Source organism: Xenopus tropicalis, chromosome 5 (assembly GCF_000004195.4).
Source record: "Xenopus tropicalis strain Nigerian chromosome 5, UCB_Xtro_10.0, whole genome shotgun sequence".
Classification (NCBI taxonomy): Eukaryota; Metazoa; Chordata; class Amphibia; order Anura; family Pipidae; genus Xenopus; species Xenopus tropicalis.
Genome location: NC_030681.2, coordinates 12,849,650 through 12,865,059, shown reverse-complemented (window position 1 = coordinate 12,865,059; position 15,410 = coordinate 12,849,650). Strand labels below are relative to the sequence as shown.

General features: G+C 45.9%; 1 protein-coding gene across 1 annotated transcript in view; it reads right to left on the bottom strand.

Moving 5' to 3' along the window:
- Positions 1-15,410, bottom strand: part of ush2a (usherin) — a 510,724-nt gene that overhangs the window by 318,089 nt on the left and 177,225 nt on the right. Inside the window, exon 21 of the mRNA XM_031902040.1 lies at positions 8,649-8,779. Within this exon, the coding sequence (XP_031757900.1) occupies positions 8,649-8,779 (131 nt within the window). The remainder of the gene's footprint in view (positions 1-8,648; positions 8,780-15,410) is intronic.

Here is a 15,410-nt window from a genome sequence, read left to right as displayed (position 1 = left end):
TGCGAAATAGCAAAAAACGCCGCGTATTTCCGCTAGGTCTGGCAGCTGCCTTTGCGGTTTTACGCAGCGCTGTGTCAACAAAGTATTTTTCAGAGAAATTTTTGCCCTTGATCCCCCTCCTTTCTAGGTTTTAAAGTTCGCCTTCCCATTGAAGTCTATGGGGTTCGCAAAGTTCGCGAATATTCACACTTTTTGGCGTAAGTTCGCGAACGCGTTCGCAAACTTTTTTTTGGAGGTTCGCTACATCCCTAATTATGAACCAATAAGAGCCATCTATTGCCTTGGCTGGAAGACTACATTTAGGTAGGACAGCACAAAAGTCTATAGTACAGGTATGTGATCCCTTATCCGGAAACCCGTTATCCAGAAAGCTCCGATCTACGGAAAGCCGTCTCCCATAGACCCCATTTTAATCAAATAATTTAGAATTTTAAAACTGATTTCCTTTTTCTCTGTAATAATAAAACAGTAACTTGTAATTGATCCCAACTAAGATATAATTACCCCTTATTGGGGGCAGAACAGCCCTATTGGGTTTATTTAATGGTTAAATGATTCCCTTTTCTCTGTAATAATAAAACAGTACCTGTAATTGATCCCAACTAAGATATAATTACCCCTTATTGGGGGCAGAACAGCCCTATTGGGTTTATTTCATGGTTAAATGATTCCCTTTTCTCTGTAATAATAAAACAGTACCTGTACTTGATCCCAACTAAGATATAATTACCCCTTATTGGGGGCAGAACAGCCCTATTGGGTTTATTTAATGGTTAAATGATTCCCTTTTCTCTGTAATAATAAAACAGTACCTGTACTTGATCCCAACTAAGATATAATTACCCCTTATTGGGGGCAGAACAGCCCTATTGGGTTTATTTCATGGTTAAATGATTCCCTTTTCTCTGTAATAATAAAACAGTACCTGTACTTGATCCCAACTAAGATATAATTACCCCTTATTGGGGGCAGAACAGCCCTATTGGGTTTATTTAATGGTTAAATGATTCCCTTTTCTCTGTAATAATAAAACAGTACCTGTACTTGATCCCAACTAAGATATAATTACCCCTTATTGGGGGCAGAACAGCCCTATTGGGTTTATTTAATGGTTAAATGATTCCCTTTTCTCTGTAATAATAAAACAGTACCTGTACTTGATCCCAACTAAGATATAATTACCCCTTATTGGGGGCAGAACAGCCCTATTGGGTTTATTTCATGGTTAAATGATTCCCTTTTCTCTGTAATAATAAAACAGTACCTGTACTTGATCCCAACTAAGATATAAATAATCCTTATTGGATGCAAAACAATCCTATTGGGTTTAATTAATGTTTTATTGATTTTTTTAGTAGACTTAAGGTATGGAGATACAAATTACGGAAAGACCCCTTATTCGGAATACCTTTGGTCCCAAGCATTCTGGATAACGGGTCCTATACCTGTATAAGCCTATATTCTGAAGCCTATAGTATAAATTGCACTTTACTATTTCCCCATGTTTTTCCCCATAGAAAATAATCATGGCAGATGATCTCATCGCATTTTCACAAATCCTGGAAACTCTAAAGCAACTTTGAAATGATTATCAAATGCAATATGGCTGATACGGCTTCCGTTCCCATCGATTTTCCTTGTATTTACTTCTATTTCAACAGTTTCATATTTCACAAACATGCATTTCATGATTGTAGTTTAATAATTAAAACCAGAACTGGTGTCATGCCCAATTAATGTGCCCTGGTAGCATGCCCATTAGTTTCCCCATTAGTGAATTGAACAATACTAATGGGATTACTAGCGCGGGATGCTAATTGGGCGTGACATAAGAAACTGCCTAACTTCTTGGCATACCCATTCTAATGATGAAATTAATGAGCATTTTATTAAACGCTGTCTCATCAAAGTGCATTTAGTTAGCGTTGAAATTGGTACAAACGACGCCGCTTTTTAAATACAGTATTTAAGTGATGAAAAGGGATTCTTAGCATTTAGTTTGATGGTCGTATCTACCATTTACATTTTGTGACATCAAAAAAGATGATGTGACTTGTTCAACAAGTTTCTACTCGGTCAGGGTACAAAAGCAATGGATTATAGTATAGTGGGAAGCAATACTGTGTTGGTCTGATTTTCTTTTAATGATTTTAACAAAATATGTCAGGGAACTTTGAGATACTCTTAGGCATGGAGAGACTAGGACAAGACTAACACCAGTATGTATAAAGTAAGCCTGTCACAACTCCCAAGTGCTCTAAATGAAGGGGGGTTGGGATTCCAAGAGGCTATAATCTACTCTGCTACTATAGGCACCATCTCTCCCTACTATACCTGCTATCCCACAGCCCCAGTCCCTTCCCAGAGGCTATAATCTACTCTGCTACTATAGGCACCATCTCTCCCTACTATACCTGCTATCCCACAGCCCCAGTCCCTTCCCAGAGGCTATTATCCCCCCACTGCTACTATAGGCACCATCTCTCCCTACTATACCTGCTATCCCACAGCCCCAGTCCCTTCCCAGAGGCTATAATCTACTCTGCTACTATAGGCACCATCTCTCCCTACTATACCTGCTATCCCACAGCCCCAGTCCCTTCCCAGAGGCTATTATCCCCCCACTGCTACTATAGGCACCATCTCTCCCTACTATACCTGCTATCCCACAGCCCCAGTCCCTTCCCAGAGGCTATTATCCCCCACTGCTACTATAGGCACCATCTCTCCCTACTATACCTGCTATCCCACAGCCCCAGTCCCTTCCCAGAGGCTATTATCCCCCCACTGCTACTATAGGCACCATCTCTCCCTACTATACCTGCTATCCCACAGCCCCAGTCCCTTCCCAGAGGCTATTATCCCCCCCACTGCTACTATAGGCACCATCTCTCCCTACTATACCTGCTATCCCACAGCCCCAGTCCCTTCCCAGAGGCTATTATCCCCCCACTGCTACTATAGGCACCATCTCTCCCTACTATACCTGCTATCCCACAGCCCCAGTCCCTTCCCAGAGGCTATTATCCCCCCACTGCTACTATAGGCACCATCTCTCCCTACTATACCTGCTATCCCACAGCCCCAGTCCCTTCCCAGAGGCTATTATCCCACTGCTACTATAGGCACCATCTCTCCCTACTATACCTGCTATCCCACAGCCCCAGTCCCTTCCCAGAGGCTTATCCTTATCATTTACAGTAGGGGGTACATTATCCCTTATAATACATGAGTGATACTCAGAGTTCCCTGTATAACTCAGCCTGCAGCCTTGTGCCTTTGTATGGGCACAGAACCCCTCAGTGACTGCTAATATCCTTATCATTTACAGTAGGGGGTACATTATCCCTTATAATACATGAGTGATACTCAGAGTTCCCTGTATAACTCAGCCTGCAGCCTTGTGCCTTTATATGGGCACAGAACCCCTCAGTGACTGCTAATATCCTTATCATTTACAGTAGGGGGTACATTATCCCTTATAATACATAAGTGATACTGACATGCCAATATAGTGTTATTGAATTTAAAGGTGATTTCTTATACAGTATATCCCTATAATTTATATTAAAAGGCCCATTAGAATACATGAGTGATACTTAGATTTCCCCCACCTATATAGCTCAGGCTTTGGCATTATTCAGAACTGGTTTTGTATAAATATATAGAGATGGTTGTATAATCTTTTAGTTTAAAATCTCACTCAAATAGTGTGTGTGTATGTGTGTGTGTGTGTATTTATCCTTAACCCCCACTCCAAATGCACAATAAGACAATACAAAGTGTGACACAGACCATTTAATTGCCTGCCCTTAACCCTTGGGCTACAGAATTCTGCAAGGGAGAGATAAGTGGCAGGCACATTGATTAGGATCATCACTATAGGCTCCTTTTTACACTTGTGGAAGGTTTGACAATTCAGTTTAAATAAAAGGAATAGCGAAGACAACATTTCCCCAGACTGATTGGCTATAGATAGACAGAAATCATGTTTAGTAAAGTCTATTACTCAGTCATTTGCAATAACATAAAGGGATGTTTGTCTTTATACTGTTTATGTATTGGAAGGAAAGAGATTCCATTCGAACACACTGCCCTCCTCCCACAGACATTAGTGAGGGCTACCATGTTTTTATATATGGGGATAGGCTGATCCAGTCAGGCCCGGACTGGCAATCTGTGGGTACTGGGAATGCCAGGGGGGCTGTAAGGTGCCACAGACAGTCACTATTTATTGGGCTGGGGGGGCTGTTTGTGCCTCTGGGTACTGGGAATGCCAGGGGGGCTGTAAGGTGCCACAGACAGTCACTATTTATTGGGCTGGGGGGGCTGTTTGTGCCTCTGGGTACTGGGAATGCCAGGGGGGCTGTAAGGTGCCACAGACAGTCACTATTTATTGGGCTGGGGGGGCTGTTTGTGCCTCTGGGTACTGGGAATGCCAGGGGGGCTGTAAGGTGCCACAGACAGTCACTATTTATTGGGCTGGGGGGCTGTTTGTGCCTCTGGGTACTGGGAATGCCAGGGGGGCTGTAAGGTGCCACAGACAGTCACTATTTATTGGGCTGGGGGGGGGGGGCTGTTTGTGCCTCTGGGTACTGGGAATGCCAGGGGGGCTGTAAGGTGCCACAGACAGTCACTATTTATTGGGCTGGGGGGGCTGTTTGTGCCTCTGGGTACTGGGAATGCCAGGGGGGCTGTAAGGTGCCACAGACAGTCACTATTTATTGGGCTGGGGGGGGGGCTGTTTGTGCCTCTGGGTACTGGGAATGCCAGGGGGGCTGTAAGGTGCCACAGACAGTCACTATTTATTGGGCTGGGGGGGGCTGTTTGTGCCTCTGGGTACTGGGAATGCCAGGGGGGCTGTAAGGTGCCACAGACAGTCACTATTTATTGGGCTGGGGGGGCTGTTTGTGCCTCTGGGTACTGGGAATGCCAGGGGGGCTGTAAGGTGCCACAGACAGTCACTATTTATTGGGCTGGGGGGGCTGTTTGCTCCTCTGGGTACTGGGAATGCCAGGGGGGCTGTAAGGTGCCACAGACAGTCACTATTTATTGGGCTGGGGGGCTGTTTGTGCCTCTGGGTACTGGGAATGCCAGGGGGGCTGTAAGGTGCCACAGACAGTCACTATTTATTGGGCTGGGGGGGGGGCTGTTTGTGCCTCTGGGTACTGGGAATGCCAGGGGGGCTGTAAGGTGCCACAGACACTCACTATTTATTGGGCTGGGGGGGGGGGGGCTGTTTGTGCCTCTGGGTACTGGGAATACCAGGGGGGCTGTAAGGTGCCACAGACACTCACTGTTTATTGGGCTGGGGGGGCTGTTTGTGCCTCTGGGTACTGGGAATGCCAGGGGGACTGTAAGGTGCCATAGACAGTCACTATTTATTGGGCTGGGGGGGGGGGCTGTTTGTGCCTCTGGGTACTGGGAATGCCAGGGGGGCTGTAAGGTGCCACAGACACTCACTATTTATTGGGCTGGGGGGGGCTGTTTGTACCTCTGGGTACTGGGAATGCCAGGGGGGCTGTAAGGTGCCACAGACAGTCACTATTTATTGGGCTGGGGGGGCTGTTTGTGCCTCTGGGTACTGGGAATGCCAGGGGGGCTGTAAGGTGCCACAGACAGTCACTATTTATTGGGCTGGGGGGGGCTGTTTGTGCCTCTGGGTACTGGGAATGCCAGGGGGGCTGTAAGGTGCCACAGACAGTCACTATTTATTGGGCTGGGGGGGGCTGTTTGTACCTCTGGGTACTGGGAATGCCAGGGCTGCTGTAAGGTGCCACAGACAGTCACTATTTATTGGGCTGGGGGGGCTGTTTGTGCCTCTGGGTACTGGGAATGCCAGGGGGCTGTAAGGTGCCACAGACAGTCACTATTTATTGGGCTGGGGGGGCTGTTTGTGCCTCTGGGTACTGGGAATGCCAGGGGGCTGTAAGGTGCCACAGACAGTCACTATTTATTGGGCTGGGGGGGCTGTTTGTGCCTCTGGGTACTGGGAATGCCAGGGGGGCTGTAAGGTGCCACAGACAGTCACTATTTATTGGGCTGGGGGGGCTGTTTGTACCTCTGGGTACTGGGAATGCCAGGGCTGCTGTAAGGTGCCACAGACAGTCACTATTTATTGGGCTGGGGGGGCTGTTTGTGCCTCTGGGTACTGGGAATGCCAGGGGGCTGTAAGGTGCCACAGACAGTCACTATTTATTGGGCTGGGGGGGGCTGTTTGTGCCTCTGGGTACAAGGAGGCTATACTGAGCTTGTCAATATAGGAGACAGATCCAGACAGTGTAGGGTTAAAATATTACAGTGTGAATATACAAGTCTAAAGTGATATACAAATACTTTCAGGTAACGCCAGATGGGGGTTGTTCACCTCTAACTTAACTTTTAGTATGATGTAAAGAATGATATCCTTAGACGGCCTGCAATTGGTCTTCATTTTTTAATATTTGTGGATTATTTGACATTTTATGCAGTGGCTCTCTAGTTTAGAATTTTAGCAGCTATATGGTTGCTAGGTAATGATGAGCAAATCTGTTCCGTTTTGCTTCGCCGGAAACTTTGCGAATCTTTCAAAAGATCCGCTAAAAATTCGCGAAACGGCGAAAATGTTGTGCGGCAAAAAAAATTGTCGCCCGCGGCTATTATTTTATTGTCCGTGGCTATTATTTTGTTGCACGGCTATTGTTTCGTTGCCCACGGCTATTATTTCGTCGTCCGCGGCTATTATTTAGTCACACGGCTTTTCTTTTGTCACCCACGGCTATTATTTCGTCACACGGCTATTCTTTTGTCACCCACGGCTATTATTTCGTCACACAGCTATTCTTTTGTCACCCACGGCTATTATTTCGTCACACAGCTATTCTTTTGTCACCCACGGCTATTATTTCGTTGCGTGGCTATTCTTTTGTCACCCACGGCTATTATTTCGTCACACAGCTATTCTTTTGTCACCCACGGCTATTATTTCGTCACACAGCTATTCTTTTGTCACCCACGGCTATTATTTCGTCACACGGCTATTCTTTTGTCACCCACGGCTATTATTTCGTCACACAGCTATTCTTTTGTCACCCACGGCTATTATTTCGTTGCGTGGCTATTCTTTTGATGCCCGCGACTATTCTTTTTTGTAGCCGGCGACAATTTGCGAAACATGGAAATTTGCCGCGAATCCATGCCTGGCAAAACATTTCGCCCATCACTATTGCTAGGGTCGAAAATAAACGTTTAGTATGATGTAGCCATTGATATGCTGAGACAATTTTCAATTGGTCTTCATTTTGTATTTTTTGTGGGTTTTTTTTACAGTTATTTATCTTTTGTTCAGCAGCGCTGCAGTTTGGCATGTCAATAAGGAAAGGAACATCACATTGCAATGCATTGTGGGTTATGTAGTTCCTGCATGCTGTCTGTAAGCTGTGGGGAAGTTGTTACAATTTGTAACATCAGTGCTTTAGTCCCTCCTCCCCTGCCAGGATTTTAAATGATGCAGAAAGAGAAGAACTGTTTTGCAGCTGGATTTCAGCACATAAAAATGATACAGTTTTTTTTAGCTCGGGCCCTCTTTAAATAACTATGGGCCCTGTCATTGGTGGCCAGCGGGAAATTTGATTGGTTGATTGGATCGTTTGTATGTAAGCCCGAGGCGCAACCATATAAAATGTGCATATGCAGTGGGGAGCCGGGCACAGATCTAGAGGACGCAGCTGGAGGATGCCGGAGGAAGTTGTGGGGGAAGGGGAGCTGGAGGAAGCTGGAGGGGAGCCGGAGGAAGTCGCAGGGGGGGGAGCTGAAGGAAGCTGCAGGGGAGCCGTAGGAAGTCGCTGGGAGGGAGCTGGAGGATGCTGGTGGGAGCAGGGGGGGGGGAGCCAGAGGATGCTTGGGGGGGTGGGAGCTGGAGGATAGTGGAAAGGACGCTGGGGGGAGCTGGAGGATGCTGTGGGGGGAACTGGAGGACGTGGGAGGGGGGGTAACTGGAGGATGCTGGGGGGATGCTGGCTACCAATGTTTTAGGGGGGCCCTGGCTACCAATGTCTGTGTGTCCTTTGTACTGATGGGAGGGGCCATTGGGGGGCAGGGTGTGGGAGAAGGGGGGCCCAGAAAATTTTGTTGTGAGAGGCCCCGTGATTTCTGATGGCGGCCCTGGATAGGTATATTAGGGGGTTTCTGTGTTTTGTGGGGCTTTTTAACAAATTTCGATTTGGAAGCCGGAGTTAAATTCTAAAAAAGCCTTTGTTTTAATCTCCTCATTGTTTGGATTTACTAAACTGTAAAAGTATTAAATACCAATAAAATCCAATATATTGTTTCAATTAACTTCTCTGGCACCGAGGAAAGCTCGGAGGAAGCGCACACATTAATACGGGGGTATTAGCAAGGTCAACATATTTTTAAACATTCTGTTGTTGGCCACAAAATTTCGAAGTAGTAGTAAACAGATAACTAATTAAATGGGAAACCGCCGGGGGGGTTTCAATACTTCTCTCCCAGAGAACTTCAATCTACAAAGGTTTTCGAGAACCCATTAACCTGGATCAATAGGAAAAATGAAAACAGCAAATGCCTCATCATCTTAAACCATTAAACGCACAAGATGCCTTTGGGATCTTTGATAGAGATCTTTTTCACCAGTTTGCTCATTACTCTACCTGTGGATCAAAAAGAAAGTAAGGACGTCCATTGCTGATTTGAAGAGCGACGAATTCTTCCTGCATTCCCGCTGACGCAGCGCAGAGGATCAGCCCGTCTGGTTCCTTGGTTCGGAACTGTAGTTTAATGCCTGTGGAACGCAGAGAAAAGGCAATGAGATTTTTTTTTTTCAAATAAAATTGGAAAGGAGCATCGTATTTCAGAAAAAAACATCAACAGGAACTAATTTATTAAAGGGGAAGGAAAGGTAAAAACTCAGTAAGCTTTATCAGAAAGGTCTATGTAAATACAGCCATAAGCACTCACAGAGTCCTCTATCAAAAGAAACACAGGATTTCTTGTTTCTTTGTTTTCCTGTGCCAGAGACACGCAGCTCTCACCTCTCTCCTGCTCCCCCCTCCCTCAAGAATGCTAAGAACTCACTCCCCCCTCCTTAGGAATGTGAATCTGAGCCAATCAGCAGGAAGCTGACTTGTTGCAGGAGTGAGGCATTATGGGAACTTTCTTTACACAGCTCAGCATTTTTTTTTCCTATGAGGCTTCTGATCATCTGAACGGGAGAAATATGGGGAGACTTAAGGGCACTATTGAGACAACTGAAGGTATCCCTGCAGCTTGAGATTAACTCTTTATTAGCCTTTCCTTCTCCTTTAACAGAGTTGGGCTATATTGATGACAAATTATTATTAAATGGTTGCTATAGGTAACTACACCGGTGCAGCATCTGTTGTGGGATTCTACTATAGCTTACCTACTCCGGCCTATATACAGTGCTTGCACGGACACAAATGGAGTTAAATACAACTAGATACAGGCATGGAATCCGTTGTCTGGAAACCCATTATCCAGAAAGTTGCAGACAGGCCGCTGGGGGCCGCAATCAGCAATCAGGTCTGGGCTACTGTGGCCCTCCAGGGCCGGGGCACACCGGGTTTTTTCCCAGTGCCCCGGCGGCCCAGTCCAACCCTGTATCTATTGTAAATGACAAAATCTCCTCTGGGCGATCCACCCAAATGTTTCGGTTTTCAGTGAGGCTACTGTTGGGTTTAAGTAAAGTCTAGGTATGAGCGAATCTGTCTCGTTTCGCTTTGCCAAAAAATCTGCAAAACTGCAGGAAAAATTTGCAAACAGCAGAAAATTTAATGCAAGAATTTTACTCCAAATGCATTAAAGCCAATGGGCATTTTTTGTATAAGTGACATTTTTGTCTCAGCAACATTGTCATGTCATTGACTCAAGGGATGAAAACATAATTTTGCCCCTTTATAGGTCCCTGGTAAGGCCTCACCGTGAGTATGGGGGCAGTTACAGTGAGTATGGGGGGCAGTTACAGTGAGTATGGGGGGCAGTTTTGGGCTCCAGTCCTTAAGAAGGATATTAATGAGCTGGAGAGAGTGCAGAGACTGCAACTAAACTGGTAAAGGGGATGGAAGGGTTAAACTATGGGGTGAGACTGTCAGGGTTGGGGTTGTTTTCTCTGGAAAAGAGGCGCTTGCGAGGGGACATGATTACTCTGTACAAGTACATTAGAGGGGATTATAGGCAGATAGGGGGGGTTCTTTTTTCCCATAAAAACGATCAACACACCAGATGTGGGGATGTTGGGTAGGGGGTTCCTCACGGTGAGGGGGTTGGGGAATGCCCTGCCGGGGGATGTTGGGTAGGGGGTTCCTCACGGTGAGGGCAGTGAGGGGGTTGGGGAATGCCCTGCCGGGGGATGTTGGGTAGGGGGTTCCTCACGGTGAGGGCAGTGAGGGGGTTGGGGAATGCCCTGCCGGGGGATGTTGGGTAGGGGGTTCCTCACGGTGAGGGCAGTGAGGTTGGGGAATGCCCTGCCGGGGGATGTTGGGTAGGGGGTTCCTCATGGTGAGGGCAGTGAGGGGGTTGGGGAATGCCCTGCCGGGGGATGTTGGGTAGGGGGTTCCTCACGGTGAGGGCAGTGAGGGGGTTGGGGAATGCCCTGCCGGGGGATGTTGGGGAGGGGGTTCCTCACGGTGAGGGCAGTGAGGTTGGGGAATGCCCTGCCGGGGGATGTTGGGTAGGGGGTGCCTCATGGTGAGGGCCTTGAGGGGGTTGGGGAATGCCCTGCCGGGGGATGTTGGGTAGGGGGTTCCTCGTGGTGAGGGCAGTGAGGGGGTTGGGGAATGCCCTGCCGGGGGATGTTGGGTGGGGGTTCCTCACGGTGAGGGCAGTGAGGGGGTTGGGGAATGCCCTGCCGGGGGATGTTGGGTAGGGGGTTCCTCACGGTGAGGGCAGTGAGGGGGTTGGGGAATGCCCTGCCGGGGGATGTTGGGTAGGGGTTCCTCACGGTGAGGGCAGTGAGGGGGTTGGGGAATGCCCTGCTGGGGGATGTTGGGTAGGGGGTTCCTCACGGTGAGGACAGTGAGGTTGGGGAATACCCTGCCGGGGGATGTTGGGTAGGGGGTTCCTCACGGTGAGGACAGTGAGGTTGGGGAATACCCTGCCGGGGGATGTTGGGTAGGGGGTTCCTCACGGTGAGTGCAGTGAGGGGGTTGGGGAATGCCCTGCCGGGGGATGTTGGGTAGGGGGTTCCTCACGGTGAGGGCAGTGAGGTTGGGGAATGCCCTTCCTAGTGATGGGGTAATGGCAGATTCTGTTAATGCCTATAAGAGGGGCCTGGATGAGTTCTTGAACAAGCAGAATATCCAAGGCTATTGTGATACTAATATCTACAGTTAGTATTAGTGGTTGTATATATAGTTTATGTATGTGAGTGTATAGATAGGTAAGTATAGGGTGTGGGTGCTGGGTTTACTTGGAAGGGTTGAACTTGATGGACTCTGGTCTTTTTTCAACCCTATGTAACTATGTAATGTAACGTAGCCCAGTTTTCTAGCAGCTCATTTTCCTGCCACATAGAAAGTCTTGCTCAGCATTGGTAGAACACTATAAAACAAAATCATAAATACTTTTTGTTTTGCAAAATTGTGTTTTACATTGACTAGGTTTTTTCCCTGCTTGTATGTTCCTTGATAGAGCATTGACTTTCCCATAGTAACCTGTGTATTTCCCACACAATCCCAGCAGCCGAACAGTAAATGAAATGTATTGATTTTAGGGTTGTGTTTTTTTTCCCCTTTGTCCAAATACCCTAAATAGCTTTTCATCTCTCCCTATTGCTGTCTATAGGTCTGACATAAACACAGACACATGCGAATCTCTCATAATTATCACTAGCAACGTATTATCTCTTTAAATAAAATGTAATGACCTAAAACAGATGAAGGAAATTATCATTGCGCCATCAGTTCGACCTTTAGAAACCATCAAAATCTCATTACGGGACAAATAAATAACATTATGTGTAGCAGTTCTTTATATTCACTGAATTTTATACAAACATTGCAGGAATTTTATATTTATTTGTAAGGGACGCCGATGTTCTGAATCCATAACAAGTGTTGTTTTCTTCAAATGAAGCAATTTACTAAAGAGAAGAAAATATTGATTGGTAGCTGGAAGGGCAGAATTCCTGCTGAAATCCAAGTGATGCTTTCAATACAATGGGTCCCATTCCGAGATCAAAACCCATGGAGACAAATCACTCACTGTCACAGCCGAGGCAATTATGCACGGCCACAAAGAACTTATTCCTAATGACAAATAACGGCCGAGAAGGGATTGTGTTGTCTTTTTATCTTACAGTTGTGCAATAACAGGGAAGTTTGGGAGTTAAGGGGTTACTTTATAAGGCTTTCATGCTTCTAGGATTGTAAGTAGGAGACAGAGGTAGCGATTAGTGATGAGCGAATCTGTCCTGTTTCGTTTCGCTGAGAAATTCACAAATCTCTCAAAAGATCTGCGAAATGGTGAACGATTTGCGAAACGGCGAAAATGTTGCACGGCAAAAAAAATTGTCGCCCACGACTATTCTTTTGATGCGCGACTATTCTTTTGGCGCCCACAACTATTCTTTTGATATTTACGACTATTCTTTTGGCGCCCACAACTATTCTTTTGATATTTCCGACTATTCTTTTGTCGCCCACGACTATTCTTTTGATGCTTGCAACTATTCTTTTGATGCGCGACTATTCTTTTGGCGCCCGCAACTATTCTTTTGATGCTTGCGACTATTCTTTTGTCGCCCACGACTATTCTTTTGGCGCCCGCAACTATTCTTTTGATGCGCGACTATTCTTTTGGCGCCCACAACTATTCTTTTGATATTTCCGACTATTCTTTTGTCGCCCACGACTATTCTTTTGGCGCCCGCAACTATTCTTTTGATGCGCGACTATTCTTTTGGCGCCCGCAACTATTCTTTTGATGCTTGCGACTATTCTTTTGACGCGCGACTATTCTTTTGACGCGCGACTATTCTTTTGACGCCCACGACTATTCTTTTGAAGCTTGCAACTATTCTTTTGATGCGCGACTATTCTTTTGGCGCCCACAACTATTCTTTTGATATTTCCGACTATTCTTTTGACGCCCGCAACTATTCTTTTGGCGCCCACAACTATTCTTTTGATGCTTGCGACTATTCTTTTGACGCGCGACTATTCTTTTGACGCGCGACTATTCTTTTGACGCGCGACTATTCCTAGAACTTATTCCTACTGACAAATAACGGCCGAGAAGGGATTGTGTTGTCTTTTTATCTTACATTTGTGCAATAACAGGGAAGTTTGGGAGTTAAGGGATTACTTTATAAGGCTTTCATGCTTCTAGGATTGAAAGAAGGAGACAGAGATTGTGATGAGCAAATTTTTTGGCCAGGCATGGATTCGCAGCGAATTTCAGCATTTTGCCATTGGCGAAACTTCCGTGAAAATTCGCACGGAATTCTTTTTGGAGCACTTCAAATTGGGCGTGGTTGTGTCAAAAAAACGGGCAAAAAAAAAGACGCAGGCAACAAAAAAAAATTGTGCAACAAACGTGGTTCGCAAATTTTTCACCATTTCACGAATTTCACTAATGATGAGCGAATTTTATTGCCAGGAATGGATTCGCAGAAAAATTCTGCATTTTTTTTTCGCGAAATGCCTGAAAATTTCGCTGTGGAAAATCCGTAAATGTTGCGGTCACATAAAAAATTGTTGCACGTGTCAATAATTGTAATGCGAGTAGTGATATCAGGTACAGCAACAGGTGGGTGGCTGGCAGGTGGGAGCCTATATGCTGTGTAAAACGGATATAAAGGGTACCTCGCTTGTTGATGAGCAGAAAGCATGTTGAGATGCTGAGACATTGCTCAGAGGCAGGCGACAAAACAATACAAGTCCGTTAAGCAGGCAGAGGGTCAGGACTGGCAGCAGGCAAGGAGGGTCCGAATAACAGGCAGTGGTCAGGGGCAGGCTGAAGACAGAGAGCAGTCAATTAAACAGGCCGAGGTCAATACCGGGAGATCCAACAGAGATCAGGGACAGGAGACGAGGAACGGGGTGAAGCGAATGGAACCAGGCAGGAATCAGGCAGGAACACTGGCAGAAGTCGGGCAGGAACAGGGTAGGAGTCAGGCAGGTATGGTCACAGGATCACAAAAAAGGCTTAATGAAAAATCAACCAGGGGTTGCTTGTAACTGGCTTATAAAGCCCGTTAATTGTCCAATTGCAACCACCTGGGCTTACTAAGGGAGGAGGAGGTGAACCTGAACAATGGAGCAAAGAGGGGTGAACATAATGTTTAGGTCTGGCTGCCCAAGGTCTCCTGAGGCTCAGGGTGGTAATGCAGAACCTGCCTAACATAGAGTCTACAGTTCTAGTACAGGCAGGTCCTGACAAGTGATGAGCGAATCTGTCCCGTTGCGCTTCGCCATAAAATTTGTGAAACGGCAAGAAAATTTGCGAAACGGCAAAAAATTGGCAAAACGCATTTGTTGCGTGATTTTTATCACCCACGTCTTTTTTTTTTTTTGCCCGTGCTTTTTTTGACATGACCACGTCCTCTTTTGATGCGACTGCGCCCTTTTTGACACGATCCGTGACAGATTTTTCCGTGCAAATTTTCATGGAAGTTTCACAAAAACAATTCGCCAATGGTGAAATGCGGAAAAATTTGCTGCGAATCCATGTCTGGTGAAAAAATTCGCTCATCGCTAAGTGTGAGTAAAAAAAAAGTTGCGGTCACATCAAAAAATGCTGCAGTCCCGTCAAAAAATGTTGCATCAAAAAAAGTTGTGTTTCGCTCATTTTTCTCAGTTTCTTAAATTTTTCTGAAGTTTTGCAAATTTTCTGACAGGGTGAAAGAAAGAGTTGCTCATCACTAGTCATCACTAGACAGAAGGAAAAAGATAAAAGATAGCTCCGATATAAGCTGGATATACCGCTATAGATATTGTCATTATATACAAGTAGTGACAAGCAAATTTTTTCGGCATAGATTTGCACTGAATTTCCGCATTTCGTCATTGGCGAATTGTTTCACAAAACTTCAGAGAAAATTCACCGCGGAAAAATTCGATGCGCGTCAAAACAAAGTCGCAAAACAGGCGCGGTTGCTTCAAAAAAGGGTGCGTCGCTTTAAAAAATGGCGCGTGAACGTAAAAAAAAAAGACACAGGTGCCAAAAAAACCACGCGACAAACGAGTTTTGTGAATTCTTCGCCGTTTCTCGAATTTTGCCGTTGTTTCGCTAATTTTACGACGAAGCAAAACGGGACAGATTCGCTCATCACTATAACAAGGTTTTGCATGATTTTCTGGAGGTGTGTCCCACAATGCAAGGTACAGCACTATCAAGGAAATAAGCCTTTATTTAGTATCACATGGCTTAGATCTGTGACAATGCAATGTTTC